Source organism: Magnolia sinica, chromosome 3, assembly GCF_029962835.1.
Source record: "Magnolia sinica isolate HGM2019 chromosome 3, MsV1, whole genome shotgun sequence".
NCBI lineage: Eukaryota > Viridiplantae > Streptophyta > Magnoliopsida > Magnoliales > Magnoliaceae > Magnolia > Magnolia sinica.
Window position 1 is genome coordinate 100,313,138 of NC_080575.1, and position 22,048 is coordinate 100,335,185.

The 22,048-nt window shown below is 41.9% G+C and overlaps 2 protein-coding genes across 2 annotated transcripts; one reads left to right on the forward strand and one right to left on the reverse strand.

Annotated features, from left to right (window-relative positions):
* Positions 1-789: 789 nt before the first annotated feature.
* On the forward strand, positions 790-4,457 carry LOC131240410 (putative pentatricopeptide repeat-containing protein At3g23330). The gene has a single exon (XM_058238626.1). The coding sequence runs from the start codon at positions 1,026-1,028 to the stop codon at positions 3,552-3,554; it is 2,529 nt and encodes an 842-aa protein (XP_058094609.1). The 5' UTR covers positions 790-1,025; the 3' UTR covers positions 3,555-4,457.
* A 786-nt stretch (positions 4,458-5,243) lies between these two features.
* Positions 5,244-7,735, reverse strand: LOC131240411 (pentatricopeptide repeat-containing protein At5g27110-like). Its single transcript, XM_058238627.1, has one exon. It carries the CDS (start codon positions 7,622-7,624, stop codon positions 5,531-5,533), a length of 2,094 nt encoding a protein of 697 aa, XP_058094610.1. The 5' UTR covers positions 7,625-7,735; the 3' UTR covers positions 5,244-5,530.
* Between the last annotated feature and the right edge of the window lie 14,313 nt (positions 7,736-22,048).

Here is a 22,048-nt window from a genome sequence, read left to right on the forward strand (position 1 = left end):
TTGTTTGGTGTAGTCGACCTGTCCATTTGTATGCCATTTTTTGCTATGGTGGAGAGGGCCTCATTATCCATGACTTGGTCTGTGCATGCGGCCAGCTGCCCACTGTCTCTTCACACTTTCTTTTGTATAATGCCTCTACAATCTTTCAGTCTGAGGATATCCAGAAATACTTGGGTTTTCGGGATGTACAAGTATGGCCTATAGTTCAATATCTAGACCATTGGTATGATTTGGCTCACCATGGATGGATCATGAACAACTCCCCAACCAATCTTGATCTTCTTTCAAGTTGAAGTGGCCATCGGTTTTCAGGTCCGGTATTGGAAGGTTAGAGTTGGGACCATATGGGTGTCGTCCATCCATTGCAAGTTGAATCCACTATATAGCCAAACGCCAACCACCAAGCCAATTTTAGATTAGCTGTTAATTCCTGTCCAAAACATGATCTACGGTGATTGTCGATGAGTTGGATTGGGGTCCACCAACACCCAACCTAGTCATTAATGGGACCCAAAAGACTGGACCCAAATTTAGGTCCTGACCTAGATTTGCACCAGGTCCCGAGGTAATCAAGACCATCCGACTGTTGATGCTCTAGACGCGTAAATGGGTTGGATCTCACCTGGATCCAGATATGACCGGATGAATCCTAAATGTGTGCCCAGACCCAGAACATCGAGTTTGAATCAATAGAAAACCTTTTTTTCTGTATGAATCGATATTATTATATTCTAATTCCTTCCCGGACTTACCCACCCACCATTACAGGTGAGCACTATATAGATGGTTCACACTCGACGGGGAAGAAATGGACAGATGCCAGCTCCATGTGTGGGAGATTGTGAGGGGATGGTCCATCCGCATGGGAGCTCATCAGATCAACCGTCTTGATTACTAAGACGTTTGGGCCCACTTATTCTAACTCAAGCCCACGGTTACCCTTGCGTCAGGATCATATAATACCATCCTGTGAAATGCCTGACCGTAATTCTTCAAAGAGGTTGAAGAGCTGACTCAGCGCCAGCATGGCAAATGTAGGCCGTGTGTTACAAGGCCATTACAGTTGGAGCCCACCTAAAACATTCTCTGGCCCAAAACCGGGCTTGGGGCCTGCCAGAAGATCTCTCTGCTCTCTCCCTCTTAAAAATTTCAAAACTCCAATGCATCCAACCACCACCACCAACGTACTCAAATCCCTTCTACAAAACCCCTCTTCTATCAAATCAAGATATGAAGCCAAACAGCTCCATGCCCAAATCCTCAAGACCCCATCCTCCTATTTCATCAACGCCATCCTGTCCATCTATTCCAATCTGGGCCTTGTCCAAGAGGCCCATCTCACCTTCACCACCCTCCCCTCTCCCTCCACCCTCTCTTGGAAATCCATCATCAGATGCTACACCTCCCATGGCTTCTTCCACCAATCCCTCCTCTCCTTCATCAGGATGCGAGCCTCTGGCAAATACCCAGATCACAATATCCTCCCTTCCATCCTTAAATCCTGCGCCGGTTTGATGGATTTCAAGCTAGGCGAATCAGTTCACGGCTGCGCGATTCGGTCGGGGTTGGATTCGGATCTTTATACTGGCAATGCGCTGATGAACATGTATTGTAAATTGCTTGGTTTTGGTGTGGGAGGGGTTAATCCTGGCACTGAGTGCTGTGTTCCGCTCGCCCGTAAAGTGTATGACAGAATTCCCGAAAGAAAACTTGTCAGGGAGACTTCATGTGATTTAAGTAGTTCCAGTAGTTTGGTTAGTGGAATTTTGAATGGAGAATTTGGAGGTGATGGAAAAATAGGAAAATTTGATTCGAAGGGTGGTGATGTTACTGGGGTAGGGTCTTTTGATAATTCTCATGAATTGGCAGAAGAACTTAAAAAAGGGATCATGAGTAATGAGTTCTGCCGTAATTTACATCCAACGGTCGATGGCTTTTATGAGTTGCCTCTGAGAAAGGGTGGCAAAGAAGCCTTTTGTATGGACAGCGTGAGAAAAGTGCTTAATGGGATGCCAGTAAGGGATGTTGTGTCTTGGAATACTGTAATTGCAGGAAATGCACAGAATGGGTTGTATGGAGAAGCACTAATGATGGTTAGAGAGATGGGGTTGGCTGATTTGAAGCCGGATTCGTTTACTTTGTCTAGTGTTCTTCCTATATTTGCAGAATATGTTGATGTTTCCAAGGGTAAGGAGATTCATGGGTATGCTATAAGACATGGATTTGATTGGGATGTTTTTATTGGTAGCAGCCTGATTGACATGTATGCGAAGTGCACTAGAGTGGACGATTCACAACGGGTATTTGGTCTCTTACCTCAACGCGATGCAATCTCGTGGAATTCAATAATTGCAGGATGCGTGCAAAATGGGTTGTTTGATGAAGGCCTGAGATTGTTTCAGCAAATGTTGGCGGCCAAGATCAGGCCTAGGCATGTCACATTCTCGAGTATCATGCCAGCTTGTGCCCATTTGACAACACTGCATCTAGGGAAGCAGCTCCATGGGTACATAATCAGGAGTGCGTTTGATAATAATGTCTTTATAGCTAGCTCACTTGTGGATATGTATTCTAAATGCGGAAATATTCGGATTGCTCGGTGGATCTTCAATAAGATGGAACTACCAGATATGGTGTCGTGGACAGCCATGATCATGGGATATGCATTGCATGGGCACGCCGATGACGCCCTCTCCTTGTTCTCTCAGATGGAAATGGAGAATGTGAGACCGAACTATGTGGCTTTTGTGGCAGTTTTAACTGCTTGTAGCCATGCAGGATTGATAGATGATGCTTGGAAGTTTTTTAAAAGCATGAGCGAAGATTATGGGATTGCTCCCGGTTTGGAGCATTATGCTGCTGTTGCAGACCTTCTTGGTCGGGCAGGGAGGTTGGAGGAAGCATACGAGTTCATCTCAACCATGCACATCCAACCAACGGCTAGCGTGTGGTCAACCTTGTTGGGTGCTTGTAGAGTGCATAAGAATCTGGGGTTGGCTGAAAATGTGGCAGAAAAAATATTTCAGCTTGAGCCTGAGAACATAGGATCACATGTTCTTATGTCCAATATCTATTCAGCTGCTGGTAGATGGAGGGATGCGGCCAGCATGAGAATAGCAATGAAGGGTAAGGGGTTAAGAAAAAAACCAGCTTGCAGCTGGATTGAAGTTAAAAATAAGGTGCATGCTTTTATAGTGGATGATAAGACCCACCCATATTACGATAAAATACAAGAGGCTCTGAAAGTTTTGTCAGAGCAGATGGAGCGTGAAGGATATGTACCCAACACGGATGATGTGCTCCATGATGTTGAGGATGAGCAGAAAAGATACATCCTGTGTGGCCATAGTGAGAGGCTTGCTATAGCATTCGGCATCATAAGCACTCCTTCAGGAATGACTATTCGGGTGACGAAGAATCTCCGTGTGTGCATGGATTGTCACACAGCTACCAAGTTTATATCCAAGATAGTCGGAAGAGAGATAGTTGTAAGGGATGTTAGCCGATTTCACCATTTCAAGGATGGGGAATGCTCTTGTGGGGACTATTGGTGAGTCCGAAGTGAGAGAGGAAATGTACAATGTTCGATGGAGCAGTTGCTTGGCTCAATGAGGTAACAAAACTGATTGTGTCACCCACCTTGTGGTGATCCAAGCCTCCAATGTGATGGACAGCACCAAAGAAAATATCTCACATCGAATGATCTGATTCTGTCTGGCTGGTTGGATCCCAATCAAATGCAGACCATTGGCTCAAATGGAGCCACCAATTGATATTTGGGGTATGTCCCCACCCCATAATAGCGCTCACTAGATGATTGGCTCAGATTACCAAATGGTGGGTCCCACCTGCACTATTGTTGCGTTGAAAAAAGATTCCGCGAAGTGATATCATGTTATGTTTGTTAAACTGGGGGATTTTTTGCAACCAGGCTGAAAAGGATCTTGAGCTATCCCTGCTCGTGGAGAGCAACTGAGTGACCGAAATGCATGCTACAATCTGTCCTCAGCCAAAGAGGCGGATGTCTCATGGTCTTGCGTTAGAGTTGCTTCCCCAGTGGAAGAATATATTTGGTCTCTTTTACCAAGCTTGTTCATCCAAAGGAATATTCATGTGCATGATCCAAATAATGCTACTTGTTCCTACTAGTCGGAGAGAGACAATGGCATCAAATTTTGGGCAACATTTAGTGAATGGGAAAGAGGCACTGTAAAGACATGCCATCCTTGCCATACTCCTTAGTGGGACCACAGAATGCCGACTCGCCAAAAAAGTCACCATCTTCCTTAGCGCCATCCATTTTCTTTCTACATCCAGGTGCACTACACAGTGTTGTAAGCCTCTATTACACAGCTAGTCATCAGGCAAATTGACTGACACAACTATATTAGAGGAGCATGTAACATGTATTGGAAATCAATCAATAGAAATACATGAATCATGATTTTCTTTGACAACCAATGTGCTACTGTTTTCTTTCTATTTCAAGAAACATGTTACAAATATGTTCAGTTTTTTTTTTTTTTTTGGCTTTTCTTATCATTATTTTATGCTTATTAGCACTGCAACCTGGGTTTGCATTGATCCAAACCCGATTGACCCAACCTGAGTTTGGGTTGGGTTGTAGCGTCCTTGGGTTGGGTTAAGGTTGGAAAAATCCAACCCAATTTGAAATCAGGCTGGGTTCAGGTTGAGCAAATTTGGGCTGGGTTAGGCTGGGTTGGGAATAATCACATGTATTTGGGTCAATCCAGGTCGGGTCTGGTTGGTTTAGGGTTGAGTATAGAGGATTTCGGCTTGCAGGTTGGGTCCTCTTGAGGTCTGGTCGGGCTTGGGTTGACCCTCAACCCGACCCAACCCGCCCACGTTGCATCCCTAATGCTTATAGAACAAGGAAGAACAGCAGTGAACACAAAAATCTAAAGCCTCAGCACCTCAGACCAAAATCAGAAGATTCAGAACAATTTATGGACCGCATTTTACATCTATTGTAATTTATTCTGATAAATAACAACTTTACCGAAAGAGAAGGTCAACTGTAGATGATAACACTATGTTCACTTGAATTCACCGAGCAGAGAATATTTTTCAGCTCTCTTCGTTGTATTTTTTAGCGGGATTTCCCACTTAGGCAAGTCTACAGACTTGCAGCTAGCTGTCATTCAGCCTCATTCTCATGGTTTTCTCCTGGTGTAGGTTCAATCTTCGAGAGACTCCCCTGCTTTTTGAGCTCAGAAGATTTTTCAGCTCTCTCTTCGTTGTCTTAGCGGGATTTACCACTTCAGCAAGTCTAGCAGACTTGCAGCTAGCTGTCATTCAGTCTCTATCTCTTAGTGTAGGTTCATCTTCGAGAGACTCCCCTGCTTTGGTTCTGACACAGGAACAATTAATTTCTCACGTTTCGCTGTTTTGTGAATTCTTCAAAAATGGAGTTCACCTGCTTCTGACAATTCAATACCCGTGAGAAAGGTTAGAGACATTCCTGCAAATAGCTGTCTTTAGGTTTCCCTTTGATGTATTTAGTCTATTTTCAATCTGTGATCCCTACGAAAGATTCATCCTCCTCCATGGGCATGAAGAGGCTCTCTAGACTTTCATAAATCATCTCTGCCTGCGGATGTGATTTATCTTTGACGAAGAACGAGTGGATTCTCTTGTCAACCTCAATCCAGCTACACCCAGGGTTCTTCTTCAATCCCCTCTCTTTCATCATTGTTCTCACCCGACCCACGTTGTCCCATCTTCTGACAGAAGCATACATATTTGATAGACTTATATAAGCAGATGGGTCGCCAGGATCCTTTTCAATAAGAAGCCTTGCAACTTCCTCTCCCAACTCTAAATTTCTATGGAGATTACATGCAGAAAGTAGCCCTCCTAGCAACCCAACATCTGTCCCTATCGCTGGTGCGTTTTGTAGGATGCTATAAGCTTCATGCAATCTTCCAGCCCGTCCAAGAAGATCGATTAAGCATGAATAGTGTTCCATTGTGGGTTTAATCCCGTACCCTTCAGTCATTTCATTGAAATAATAGCAACCTTCATCAACCAGCCCTGCATGGCTACATGCTGATATCACTGCAAGGAAAGTCACCCGGTCTGGTTTCACTTCTGTTTGCTGCATTTTATGGAAAAGCTCCAAAGCTTCAAAAGCTTGGCCGTGTGACCCATAAGCCGTGATCATAGACGTCCATGACACAATGTCTCTGACTGGTAATCTATCGAAAACTCGACATGCATCATCTACGGCACCGCATTTCGCATACATGTCCAGAAGAGCACACATGACAATTTCATTGGATTCGAGCTTGTTCTCAATAATGTAGTAATGGATTTCCCTTCCTCTTTCTATCACTGCCAGTTGTGAACAAGCTTGTAAAACACTAGTGAAAGTAACGGCATCTGGCTTCACACTGGCAGCTTTCATCTCCTCGAAAATCTGAAGAGCCTCAAAATAACTGCCTACCGTTACATACCCCGAAATCATCACATTCCACAACACCACATTCGCCTTTGCCGTCTTCTCGAAGACGACATTAGCTGATCCAACAATCCCACATTTGAAATAAAGATCAATGAGTGAACTGTTGATGTAAATATCAGCTTTGATCCCGTTTCTTATTATATATCCATGGATGAACTTCCCCTGTCGTAGATCAGCTGATCTAGAGGAAGCCATTAACAAGGTACTCAAAGTAGTCGAAGTGGGTCTCACTCCTTCAGTCTCCATCCTCGCGAAAAGCTCTAGACATGAACTACTATCACCATTCATAGCATATGCCCCAATCATTGAATTCCAACACACCACACTCTTTCTAGGAATCTGCTCGAACACCTCTCTTGCCATCTCCAAACACCCACATTTACCATACATGTCTACAATAGCAGAGCTAACAAACCCATCCAATTCCACCCCACTTCTCATCAGCTCCTCATGGAGCTCCTTCCCCATTCCCAAAGCTGAAAGCCGTGCACACGCAGAGAAAACAGTAGTAAACGTCACCGAATCAGGTTCAAACCCACTACTCCTCATCTTCCCATACAACTCCAAAGCCTTCTCACACTGCCCATCTTGGTAGTAGCACGAAATCACCGTATTCCAACACGCAACATCTCTTTCAGGCATTTCGTTAAACAACCAAACTGCTGACTCGAATACATCACATTTTGCATACATGCCAACAAGAGAGCTTGCGATGACAATGTCAGACCCGAAACCGGATTTGATCACATGGGCATGGATCTTCTTCCCATATTCAATACCACGCAAGGCTCCTAAGGTCTTTATGACACTTGGGTAGGTGTAATTATCAGGTTTTAGCTGAGAGAAGAGTTGCAGTTTCTCAAAGAGCTGAAGGGCTTCTCTGTACATGTGGTTCTTGGAGTAGGCAGCCAAAAGGCCATTCCAGAGGGAGATGTCTAATGGGTTTTGAATGGTTTGAAAAACTAGCCGTGCAGATTCAAATGAATGGGAAGAGATGTAGAGGGTCATGAGATTTTTGCAGAGGGAGATGTTGTTTTGAAGGCCTTGACAGATTATCTTCTGGTGTAGGAGCTTGCCTTGTTTTAAGGATTTTGAATTGATGCATGCCTGTAGTAAGAATGCTAGCTTTTGGCTGTCCATCTGGGAGAAGGATGTTTGGAGAAAATAACAGAAATGACGTTGGTTTGGCACGTGATGTGCACGTGAGCGAGGAAGAGACGTTAGACGGTTTGATTGACCGTTTGGTGAAGATTAGACGGGTTTTTTTTATGCTGAGGGTAGAAAGGACTTGAATTCTGTAGGCGGAAGCTATGTGGGGCCCACCACGATGTAACATGTGACACATCCACTCCATCCATCAGTTTCGCCAGGTCCGGTTCGGGCATGAGTTGAAAAATGGGGTAGATCCAAAACTCAATTGGAGCACACCGCTGGAAACAGTGGAGATTTAACGGTCACCGTTGAAACCTTCATGGGGCCATGGAAATTCAGTTCATCTCGCTGAGAATAACTTTGTGAACGGTTTGGATGACATATAAACATCAAGGTTGGCCCGAGGAAGGTTTCAACGGTGGTGGTTTTGTGTGGCCAACTCAGTTTGTATCTGGCTCATTTTTGGGCTCACGTACTAACTTAAGCTGCCTAAACTGATGGACGGAGTGGATATGGTGGACCCCACATAGCTTCAGCCTAGAATGGCTCCCGGTAGACTCCGGACGGACGCAAGTTTCATTGTTACAGTGGGTCCAAGCTCTGTGGGGTCCACCGCAGTCCTGTAAGAAATCCATTCCATCCATCAGCTCAGGAAACGAAAATGGCCCAAACATGTGGCAGATCCAATAACTCAAGTAATCTCAACCACAGGAAATAGTGGAGATAGGAAACGCCTCCCATCAAAACCTTACTAGGGAAAACAAAAATGTCAACCTGAGCTAAAACTTCTATGGTCCCTAATAAAGTTTCAATGGTGTCCGTTCAATCCTCATTGTTTCTTGTGGTGTGGCCCACTTAAAAGTTTTTAATTTGCCTCGTTTTTGGACTATCATCCTTAAAATGAGCCAGAGAAACTGATGGACAGATTGCAATTTATACGGACATCACAGGGTATGGCATGGTTGTATACGGACAGATTGCAATTTATACGGACAGATTGCAATTTATACGGACCGCACCTTAGATATGGCATGGTTGTATCGCGTTCCAGACCATCCATATGGATTGGATGACCTGTTCGTGGCAAAAATCAGATTTTCCGAGGGCCATTGATTGGATGGTTAGGATTGCCCGATCGGTGCAATCTTAACGATATGCTCCATCAACAACGTGCCTCTCACGACTTTGATGCCTTCGTGTCGCATGTAAGGGGGAAGATTCCAGCAGCATTTTCAAAATGGTGGTAAACTATCACTGGTGTGAAGTCCTTTGTAGTTACATGTTTACCGTACACGTGGCATCATTATTCATAATTTGGACTGTTGTTCCCGTGGGGGCCACCACATGGATAAAGCATGTCCCGAAGTAAAGTTTCAACGGTCGAAACTATCATAGATTTTCACAAGGGGTACTGATAGTATAGATGCGGATTCGCTGGATCAATGACTGTGGGGCCCACCGTGATGGATGTGTTTGATATCCAAGCGTCCATCCGTTTTTCCAGCTCATTTCAGGGCCAAAAATGAAAAAGATGGAAATCTCATGTAGACCACATCATAAGAATCAATAGGGATTGAACGCCCCCCATAAAAGCTCCGACATGCTCACGCTGAGACTTATTTTTCCATCTTTCCTGTTTTTAAGGTCACCTAAAACACAAATACCAGCTTGGCTCAAAACTGTCAGCCCCTGAGAAGTTTTTAAACGGTGAGGATTCAATCACCCCTATTTCCTAGGGTGTGGTCAATTTGAGATTTTGATATGACCTTTAAAAAAAAAAAAAAAAATGCTACGGGAGAACACACTAAGGGGCTGTTTGATTTTTGATTTCCCTACTAAATACTGGGAAATAAGTAATTATTACTTACCCCGCCTATTAGAAAGTAACTGGGAATTACGTTTTGAAAAGCGGTCTTATGTGAGCCCCAACATGATATATGTGAGTTATCCACACCATCCATCCTTTTAAAAAATACATTTTAAGGTATGAACTTAAAAATTAAGAAAATCAAAAGCTAAAGTAGACCACACCTTAAGGAACAATGATCATTAAGATGTCAATGGTTGAAAGTTGTTTTCTCTCTAGGGCCCACGCATTGATGTTTATTTGTCATCCAACCTATTCATATGGTCACACAGTCATGGATGAAGGAGAAAAAAAATATCAGTTTGATCTAAAACTTTAGGAGTCCGTGAGAAGCTTTCAATGGTAGGAGTTCAATTCCCATTGTTTCCTGTGTTGTAGTCCACTTGATCTTGAGATCTGCTTCATTTTTCAGCTCATGCCCTAAAATGAGTTGGCCAAAGGGATGGATGGTGTGGATAAGACACACACATTATGGTGGGCCCCATGATGTAACATTTTTCTCCTAGGGTGAAGTGAGGAGTGGTATAAATGAAAGGAGGTGTCAACATCACCTTCGAAATCGAACTAGAAATACACTAGTAAATAATTATTACCTATTTACTTTGAATTAACTCTATAATTAGAAAATCAAATAGGCCCTAAAGGAGGTTGGATAAGAGCTCTATTCTGATGACCGAGCATTGCCTCCATAATCTATTCGAGGATCAACCACTGGCAAAGAGTTCACTTTGGACGATGTCTTGCTATCGCGATCGACGAACGATTGTGGGTGCCAATTTGACTAGCCTCAAAGAAAGGCTTAACTACAATTAACACTTCAACTCGGTCTAAGAGACCATGACCCAGTTGACCCGGAGGTCGGCCTCAGCCATTTGCCTAGGTCTCCTTGGATCCTGACCACTTAGAGATCTTATTAATAGTTAGATCTCCCCAAGAACTTCGGTAAAAATCTCTGGAAGATAATCATGACGTTCCTGGAAGTTAGATTTCTTCCGTGACATGTACTTATCATACAAAGGCATTATCATATATATCACCGTCACATCATTAAAATGATATAAATAAGAGTCTCATCTACGGTGAGAGCTACGTAAAAAGAGCACGAAAACCCTAACACACCTAGACTCAAATTTCTTGTCTAACTTTGGCATCGGAAGGTCCCATTGTTGTTTTACTTGTACGGGACTATAAGGTGTGGTTCATATGACAATAAAACTACCTCAATATTGTTTTACCTGTACAGGGACTATAAGGTCTGGTTCGTATGACAATAAAACTACATCAATATTAATCATTTCCTAAAATAAGCTTTCTACATCATGGCGGACTCTACTGCTATAGATCCACCAAGCTTGATGGTTCTTGATCCACTGAATACACATAAGCAGCAGAGTGCCTAACCCAACATGAACTGGCCATGACCACAGGGCTCACCCTGATGTATTAATTGTATATTTGTTAATTCATTTTTTTCAGCTCATTTTAGAAAATCGGATCATAACAGAAAGAAAATCCATGCCTATTGTGGACATGTTTGGAACTGCAAAAGTAAAATCTGAATTTGAATTAAACACACAAAATATAGGCACAACAAAGCATGCATAGAAATATACGATTTCATGTATATAAAAATTTCTTGCGAAATGAAAAAAGAAAAAAAAAATCTATAACACAAGGTGATAATAAGTTCACTACAAAAATATATTACTATTGATAAATCTTATTTTCAGATGTAAAAACCCTAGCTCCTTCCGGAATAAGTATTTTACACCCTTCAGTTGATCGAACTTCCCGTGTTTGATCAAATGACCATGATCAAAACTTTCCAAAGAATGTAAAAGTATTTTTCATATCATGTCAATGATTGACCCAACCGTCTCGGTTGATCTAGCCCATTCAAAACTGTCCAAAAATCAATTTAAAATTCAAGGCTCACTCAATTGACCGAGTATCTTGTTCGATTAGTCAAGACCCATGTTATATGTATAGATCAAAGACAATCATACACCAAGCCAGGCAATAGAAAACAATGGTGATTGAATACCTACCTTTAAAAAATTATTAGTATCCTCCTTGATGCCCAACATACCGTTTACGTAACGTTTACTTTCCATCCAACTGCTGATAAGGTCACACGGACCTAGATGGAAAAAACAAATATCAGTTTGATTCAAAACTTTTGTGACCCACGATAAAATTTTAATGGCTAATCACTACTGTTTCATGTGGCATGGTCCATCTCAGATTTGGATCTGGTTCAGTTTTAGAACCGTGCCATAAAATGATCTGATCAAATGAATGGACGGCGTGGATGGACAATACACATATCAAGGTGGGCCCCACTGTCAGGCCCGCACCGTGTTGGGTGAGGCCCGACCGCACCTAATCCACTCCCATCCCAGGCCGCATAGTACACGGTCACCTGTATATCAGCAGCATAAGAGGATTCCTTTTGAAAAGGTCAAGCCAAGGAGCTCGAAGAAGCTGCCACGTGTCACCTGGACAGCGAATCTGACGGCCTCAATGGTCTTACGCATATGGAGTCAATGTTGCGGCGTGGCGCCCACGCTCTCCAGGTATTGAGTGTTTCCACCTCATATTCTCTCATTGAGTGCCATGTGTCGAATAGTGAATGGAGCCATCCGGATGGTGACACTGACACGTTTGGCTGTTGGGATCAAGCGAGGGAGGCATCTTTTGAATGAGAGACCCAACGGATGGGTGGGGTCCCTGATAAGTGAGTTCCTGCAAGTGCGCTCATGGCTTGGGAAGCAGATTGCATGGTGTGCCACACACCACCAACCTCTGTGGTGTTTCGTTGCCACCAAGTTTTATAGCACACCATGATATATGTGTTGTATCCATCCCATCCATTCATTTTGCCAAGTCATTTAGGGCATGGCTCAAGTGGAACACACCACGAAAACAGTGAAAATCGACGGTTGAAACTCATGGAGATCTCATAAGTTTTGGATTAATCATTGTCATAGCTTCTTTATGTGGCGTGGTTCACATGAGCTTTGGACATGGCTTTTTTTTTTTTTAAGAGATATAACACACGATGGCTTATTAACCTGGTGACGTCAACACACCACTAGGGTCGGTGGTGTGCAGCATTTGATCCACTTCCCATGGTTTGGTGGCCAACGCCATTGATCATAGACGCAGATTAGGTACTACCTTGGGAACGGACAGGGCTTTGAGGGACCACCGTGATATATATAGGTTTTATCCTCACCGTCTATCCATTTTGCTATATCATTCTAGTTAACAATTTAAAAAATGACACCCAACCTTATAACCTTTATGGGGCCACTATGATAGTTAATTGTCATCTAACCTCCTCATAAGGTCTTATCGGCAAGGGAAAACACAAATGATAGATTGATTCAAAACTTCCGTGGCCTTGAAAGGTTTTCAAGGGTAGGTGTTTAATCTCTAGTACATGGTCCACATAAGCTTTGGAGTTGCCTATTTTTTGGCTTACATCCTAAAATAATAAGGAGAAATGAATGGACTGTGTAGATAAAATCCATACAGGAAGGTGACTGGCTAGAGCCCCTGTCCCTTCCAAGCTAGGGACGGCTGGGGTAGTACCCAATAAGCCTCCTGTACTCATGTCCGAGAACACTCCAAGGGCCCATTTGGCCGGTCGGATTGGAAGGGATTGGATGGTATTGGAAGGGATTGGAAGTCAAATCCCGGGATTAGCCTGGCGTGCCAAACAGAGTCGGTGATCTGATCCCAATCCCATGTACCTCAAGACAATCCGCTGACAACACCATCATTATATTTAAATCCCATCAAATCCACCCTAATCCTTCAAATTTGCCTGGGACGTGTTTGGTTTGAGGGATTAGAAGGGATGAGAAGGTTTAATACTGGGATTGGCTGGGCGCACCAAACAGACTGGATATAGCAATCCAGGATATATCAATCCCATGGATCTCCAGACAATCCACTAACAACACCATCATTACCTAGAAATCCATGCCATCCACCCTAATACCATTCAATCCCTTCCAATCCACCCGGCCAAACGGGCCCTAATGGTATTAAGTTGTATTAAATGAGATTGTATTATTAATACTACTCTGAAATTTTGGGCAACATATATAAAAAAAGAGTGTGAGTGGGATTAAAATTAATTTTGTAGACTTTGGAAAATTACTCGTGTTGGAAAGTGTGAGATTAGATTACAAATTCAAATTTTTGTACAATTCAGTCCAATCCAAATGCAATTTGAAAGTAAATCTTTTATTTTTTAATGTATATATTGGGATACATCCCATCCCAAGGCAATACCTTATGCGTGCATTTATTATAACTTTTACAATTACATCCGCATTAATCCCACCTAATGCAGCTAGCCAAAACAGGCCCTCGTAATCATATATCAGAGGATCGTGTTCATCCAAACTATAGCTTTTTTCATTGACCGTGTGGTATGCTGTTAGTATTATTTCTTAACTGTCTATTTTCACGCCACGTTGGCATATTTAGTGCCACCATCCTTCATCCTATGGTCCATCAGATCAACCGTCTGGATCACCCAACCGTTGATTTCAAGACCATCAACCTTCCGGTTTTCAGTTAGTAGAAATGGGCCCCATGGGTTAGTGATTCATCCATGACACAACTGATGCCGCGTGGACCAAAGATCTCCCAGATGGAAGATCTCAGCCATCAAATCTTCGATTATTGATTCATCCACTTTCTTAACCGTCTAATTGTTGGGCACCGATTGAAGGGTTAGGATTTTGCCATGTGTGAGACAGTTTGGGTGTGGAACCTTGTGGACTACAGTGGACTACGATCATGTCTACCTCATCCGAACCATGAATCTCGCCGTGGACGTGGCATGGACCAAAGGTCACACAGATTGGAAATTCCTAACCATCTGATCGGTGGTCACTAAATGTACGGTTAGAAAGAAAACTGGTCAACTGTTCGAATTCATACTGAAGACCACATCTCGAACGGTCTAACTGACGTGCATGTGTGGTGCATGGACAGCGACCCGTGCATGAGCATGGTCCACCTTCGTCATGGTGGCCTACTATTTTATATCGATGAAAAGAGCCCAAGGCCCAAAATATCCCAAAAGGAAAGTAAAATGCCATTTGATTTCTCTCGAATTACCAGACCACCCATAATACTTTTAGGTTATCCATGCGGCTTCAGTTCCTGTATCCCTTTCCAGTACGAGTACCCCACATGCGATGGGGTGGAACGTGAATCAGAGACTAGGCCGTACATAATACATGTTAGATATCCTGTCCATTCATCAGATAGATAAAAATGTCAAAATTCTATCGAAAAAGAAATATTTCGGTTTGGTGATAATTCAATTAAAATATATAGAAGAAAATTAGGCGGTTAGAAAAAATCCAACGGTCCAAATACAGTGTGATTCACTTGATGAGAATTACTTCTTGATTTTGATATATGATATGTTAAATGTACCCTAATAGACGATGAATGGACAAGATCTTCCACACGTGTTCCGTCTCTCGGGATTTCTGACACTTTTTTTGCCCTCCCACGAGGGCCCTCGTTGAATCGGACGCGGATTGCGTCCTACCCCCGCTCGTGTCCAGCTGGGAACGGGCAGGAGCTTTGAGTGATCACCGTTATGTATGGGTCTTATCCACACCGTCCATTAATTTTTTTTGTATTATTTTAGGATATGAGACGAAAAATAAGGCATAGTAATCTCAAGTGGGCCACACCACTGGAAGAAGCGGTGATAATGATTCTCACCGTTGAAACTTTTCTAGGGCCCACCATGAAGTTTCTTTTCCATCCAAGCTATTCGTAAATTTACATAGACATAGATGAAGATAAAAATAAAATATCAGCTCCATTCAAAACTTCCGTGGCCCCCGAGAAGTTTTCAACAGTAAGGATTTAATACCCACTATGTTGTCCAATTACGCATTAGATATGCCTAATTTTTTGGAATATAAACTAAAATGACACGAAATGTTTTAAGAACGGTGTGGATAAGATCCATACATCACAGTGGCCACTGAAAGATCCTACCCCTTCCCAGCTGCAGACGGCGGGGGTAGGACGCGACGCAATCCGTGTCCCGTTGAATTATGGGATGCGGATTGCGTCCTACCCCCGTGTGAACGAACTCGGTACAGGCAGCGGCTATTTGGGGCCACAGTAATGTGTGGATTTTATCCACGCCGTCCATCCGTTTTTTCATGTCATTTTAGAATATTACCAGAAAATGAGGCAGATCCAATGCTCAAATTGACCATAATACAGGGAGTAAAGGTGATAATTACATCCACCGCTGAAACATTACTAGGACCCAACGCGATATTTATTTGCCATCCAAACTTTTCACAAGATCACATGGACTAGGATGAAGGGAAAAATCAAATATCAGGTTGATCAAAACTTCTTCAGAGCTCAGGAAGTTTTTAATGGGGAGCATTCAATCCTCACTCTTTGGCCGCATTGAGCCTTGGATCTTCCTTATCTATGGGTCCATACCATAAAATGATCTTAGAAAAATGGATGGACGGTGTGGATAAAACCCATACATCAAGGAGGACCCTACAGAGCCTCTTCCTAGACCGAGTCTGTCCAGCGGGGGCAGGACGCAATCCTCTTCCTGAATCACGACACTTTTTTTTTAATCTGCTCGGATCATAAGAAATGAGACGTTGCCACTTGTCACGCTCATTTCTGCTTGCGTCCTCGGGTTTATGTTTGCATACTATACTCGGGTTTTTATTTCTATCAAGTGCCACCCATGAATCAGTAATCTAAGCCATTGGTTTTCTTGGTCCCACCACAGATGGACTATGCCCTAAAAAGCACCCTCATAGGAAAGTCTTAATTCTTTTATTGGTGGCTTACAAATAGACGGTTATGATATGTCAACGTTCAACCGAAAAGATTCCCGTGATTGGTGGCTAGGATATTCCAATATGTGAGATATACGGGGCACGGTCCATCCACGGTCGGATGTAGCATATCCGGTGCATCGGGAGTCATACGACGATAGGCCCACTTATAAAACTGAAAATCCACGTGGACGGTGTAAATCATCAGTCAAGGATCCTATAATTCCACCCTATTATTTAAATCTTTCTTTGAGGGAGTTGAGTTGGATAGAGCAACGACTAATTTACAATAGGATAGTTGGCCCTTTAGCAGTTGGATCGGGGTACCTTTCAATGATCCAAACCGTTTATATGGTGGGCCTTACTATCGATGGAATATACTAAAAATCACACCCAGATTGAATTATTTAAACCGTTTGATTATTCAAAGGTTAAATAGACCGTCCATATACAAAGGAAAAGAGTCAAATGTTCAAAGGGTTGAAATACTCCAATCCATGGTGAGTCCCATCGTGTAAACGGTTCGGATCATTGAGATATGACCCCATATGAAAGGACTGAAGATTTATTCTAGAAAACCTCATCTGACTACAAATTACATGAGATTTCTAAGCTCAGACACGTGTACACACCACATGTGCCAACATGTTAGACAGGTACAATATCCAAGCCGTCCATCAGGTGCGTCTGACCACCTAAATATTCACAGACAAAGATGGTGTTGGTTCACTCATCCTAGGGGCCACAAAGTAGAATCAGGTGGGCAGGTTAAAAACTTCAACTAATATTTTTTTTTTCTCTCAGCCATACAATTCTGGCCCAGAGAGGCGATTCCATCGTGATGAACGGATCAGATCTTGTACCTGCGCGCATGTGTGCAACTTAGCAAAGCTCTAGAAGCATATAACCTCTTAAACTAATCTTAGTTACACATCAAATCACAAAATTATTATTCTAATAATCTCTGTTTAGACAGAACACATCATTGTGATGAGTGGTCCCATTTTCTTAATCAAATGGGATTAAAGAAAACACTAGTTGTTCTCAAGATAATGACCTAATTACCATGGATTGGTCCAACGCAACAGAAAAAATAAAATGTGTTCTCTGATAGGGAAGATCCAACCGTTGATTGGTATCGAGGCCGTATAACATACTTGAATTATTGACGTAGAACGGCTGCGATATAATTCTTCACTTCTTATTTTACTATGGTTATTTGCTTTTTGTCGCCGGTGTTAGGGGTGCGGTTTGGCTAGTGACCCCAACATCAGCCAGCGCTGATGACAAAGCTTTATGGGCCCCACTATGATGTATGTGTTTTATCCATGTCGTCCATCCATTTTGAAAGATCATTTTAGTGAATTATTTAAAAAATTACACGCATCCAAGTGTCCGGTGGACCACACTACATGGAAACAGTGTTGATTGAACGTCCACCATTAAAAGCTTCCTAGGGCCCACTGAAATGTCTATTTTTCATCCAACCTGTTGATAAAGTCACACATACCTGGATGAAGGGAAAACACAAATATCAGCTTGTTCCAAAACTTCTGTGGCCCCCATAAAATTTTCAACACTAATCCTTGGATCCCCACTGTTTATTGTGGTGTGGTCCACATAAGATTTAGTCTTCCTAATTTTTTGTACCATGCACTAAAATTATCTGAAACAATGGATGGAGGGCGTGGATAAAATACATACACCATGGTGAGGCCCACAGATCTTTGACATCAGCTAACTGGCCAGGTTTGAGGTCACTAGCCAAAGTGCGTATGCTGTTAGGGCTGCAGCTTGGTTTTGGGTCAACCCAAGCTTGACTGACCAAACCAGAGTCTAGGTCGAGTTGGGTCAGGTTGCAAGGTCGTCAGGTTGGGTTCGTATTGAAAAATGCCAACCATTCATCAGTAATTTTTAAAAAATGTAAGATGGATCTGATGAGTTGATGAGATTGAATTCTGGGCCAGGCTTTCTACAGTGGGGCCTGGCTAAAGGTAGGTATCGAGCCGAGTCAAGTCGAGGTGGGCCAAGCTTGGCTTGGCTTGTCCATGATATACTCGAGTTCAAGCTTGAGCTTAGCCTCTAGCTCAACATTGAAGCTTGGCTTGTTTGTCAAAGCTGTCGAGTCGAGTTCGAGTGGGGTTAGTGGTTCGAGTCGAGTCGAGTTTACCTCGAGTGGAGCTCGAGCTTGTTGGGTGAGAGAGTAATCGATTCTGTTCTTGATCCTCTTCCATTGATGAAAAATTTTAAAATCTTGAAAGAATCAAAGCAAAACCGATGAAAAAATCAAACAAAACTTCGAATCGGATGAGGAAACTTGTAAAAACCGATCTATTCTTGATCTTCTTCCACCAGCAGAAACCCATGTACTAGAAAAGAAATAGAGTAGAATATAGATCAGAAATCCAAGTAAAGAGCTCTAGCCAATCAAATCATTGGATTTTGTTAAAGCTTTAACAAATCTAAGAAGAATCCATCTCGAATTTCCTGAGTTTCTCGCCTAAGAAGTAGATTTCAAGAGATTGAAATCATACTATTGTGGAGCTGAAATGAAAACTGGTGGTGGTGGTTGAGGCGGGCGTGCAGCTGGCACTGGGCAGAGAAAGAGAAGAAAGGAAAAGGGAAGGGGTTGCGTGCGGTCGGATAAAAACTCTAAAGTTTGTTTTTTATTTTTAATTTTTAAATTTAAACTTAAAACTTATATTGATAATATATATGTATATATAATATTTAATATATTTATTAATCGAGCCGAGTCGAGTCAAGTTGAAATATCCCCTGGTCGAACTTGACTTGAACTCAACTCAAGTTTCAAATAATTAGCTTGGCTTGGCTCGAATCGGCCATTCAAGCCAAGTCAATTCGAGCTGACTCGAGCCGAGTCAAGCTAGCTTTTCGAGCTAGCTTGACTTGTAAACAGCCCTAGGCCTAGCTGATGCATGATTGATGTCCCACACACGTGGCAGGACAACAAACGTGTCTGCTGATTCATCCCACACATCATCACGGATTTGATGTTTTGAAAAGAAGGTCCTTCGATGGGAAATGTGGACCCACATACCCAAAAAAGCAAATTATAAATCGAATTTCTATATTGTTCGATGGAGAGTTTGTACATCGTACAAATGGAGTCAATGGTGTAGTGATCGGAAACCGTTGGAAAGGTGGGCCTCGCTGTGGATATCCAATGCACTGAAAATCCTTAGTATTGAATACTTTTGGAGCTAGAAAATATTTGGTATTTTATTGGTTGAATATGAATCATCGCTGTATTATCCTTTCTAACCGTCTACTCAGTTGTCTACCTATTGAAGGGCTAGAAATTACCATCTGAGGAGATTTTGGACGCGTGGTCCATCCGTTATCAGGCCCATAATATTGACGGTTTAAATCACTAAACCACCGTGCAAATTTCACATATGCAATTGTTCAACTCAAGTATGGTATGGCAGGGCCTCTTAGTCAATGGCTTTGGATGAGAGTCAATGGAGGTAAAAATAAAAGGCATTTGAGGTATGGTCGTTGGATGGGAGTAAACGAGAACAGGTGCATGAAAATGAAATGAAATAGAAATAAATAGGTCTAAAGGGAGGATTTAGTAAGTCGGGTGAGTAAATAAAGACCCCGTTACACATATCCATCACATTCCTAACATGTTCATGATCCTTCAAAACAATCTGGTTATGGGCTACCTGATTGAAATCACACTAATATAAGGATCCAAACCGTCCAAATGCTAGTCACCTAAATGGACAGTTCAAAATTATTAGTAAGTTGCTTGCTTGTGATCCTTACACTTGTGGCCTATTCGAGGCTCGAAATTTCTTCATTTTTGCTAAAAATGTAAATTTCAATGGGTTTATTATAATCATTCTATTAAATACCACATCTGTATACTTACTCAGGGTATTGAATTTGATCATTTAGCAGATCACATGTGTTATTGTGAATATATTGATAATATTTAATGTATTTAATTCCTCTTCTTTACTTTGATTCAAATAGAATACTTTAATTTCAAATGCATTTCAATTACTTCAATCCAAACAATATTGAGTTAACCGTTTATTCCTAATTTGTTTATACGGTCCCATCTAAATTCATTTTCCATTGACCTTCATTTATAAGCTCCCAAATGAGCAATAATCATAACTAGATGTATGACACATCCAATGTGTTGACAGAGCAGAAGAAACATAAAGAGTGAAGGGAAATGGGTGGAGCTAAACACCATAGGTAATAAATAAATAAATAAAAAGAAAAAGAAAAAGAAGGGTTTCAAAAGTGAGTGACATATGCTCAATATATGCTAAATATTTCCTTTTAGGCTTAAATTCTAACATAAGCTAATAACATGTGCACAATAAGGATGCTATATAGCCATCACGCTTCTATTGCATGACCCGCAGGTGTCACTCCTCCTAGCCTAGGCATAAAAAGAGAAAAAGTGGGAGTAGGCAACTCTTATTAATGAACTGAAAAGATAAAAATGCCCCCTCAATTGAAGGGCCAACCAACCACATCCAAGCCTACAAAATGCCATATAGCTAGCGACCCCAACACCAGCTAAGTCGCTGGTGTCAAAGTTATAGGCCCCACCATGATGTATGCGTTTTATCAACACTCCCATCCATTTTTCTAGCTCATTTTAGGGCACAAGCTGAAAAATGAGACAGATCCAATGCTCAAGTGGACAACACCATAGGATACAGTGGGAATTGAATGCTTATTATTGAAAACTTTTTAAGGGCCATGGAAGTTCTCTCCATCCGGACTTATGAAACTTTGTGAACAGTTTGGATGGTAAAGAAACATTGCGTTGCCTAAAGAAGCATTGCGTTGCCAAGCTAATATTTATATTTTCCCTTCATCTGGGCTTAAATGAATTTACAAATAGTCTAGATGGTAAACAATGGGTCATAAGAAGTTTTCAATGGTAAGCATTCAATCTTCGTTGTTTCTTGTGGTGTGGTCCACTTGAGCTTTGGAATTACCTCATTTTTGGGCTCATATCCTAAAATGAGCTGGACAAATGGATGGAGGGCATCATGTTGGGCCCACCAACACCTCCCCATGACATATTGGGCGGGTAAAATTGACCAACATTATATACTCATGTTATACATATAATATAGACTATAGTAGCTAAATATCATGATTGTTAGTTACTGAAATTATTCTTAATCCCTATAAAAAGAAATATGATCTCTAATACATAATTTCAATTAATTATAGACATCTATCAAACAGCTCTAAATTTGCAAATACCAACATATGTGGAATATGAGATTTAGCTAGGTAGGGATTGACCTCCTCGATCTAATGCACTTATTCAGATACATCATGTGTTCAAAAAATCCAATCCGTTCATCAAACTCAGCATCACAGAAAACCCAATTTGTTGAAAATTTGAGCTTATGAGACACATGAGTTGGCAATCTTATGCTCAAATCCAACCGTTGATATGCTTCTAGTAGGGAGAAAAATGCATTAAAACTCATTTTCAATGGCACCCAAAGGCCCTTATACTCTTATATTACAAACTATTCAAACAAAGATCCCAAAAAACTATTCTTTACCATACATCATAATTACACACCTTGTCTAACCTCTACAACATATACTTCCCTTTATAGAAATAGCTTATTCTATTCAACTTGTTTAGCTTTATTTGGTGGG

Coding starts and splice junctions, on each gene's coding strand:
- LOC131240410 (XM_058238626.1), top strand. CDS start 1,026: ATGGCAAATGTAGGCCGTGTGTTACAAGGCCATTACAGTTGGAGCCCA.
- LOC131240411 (XM_058238627.1), bottom strand. CDS start 7,624: ATGGACAGCCAAAAGCTAGCATTCTTACTACAGGCATGCATCAATTCA.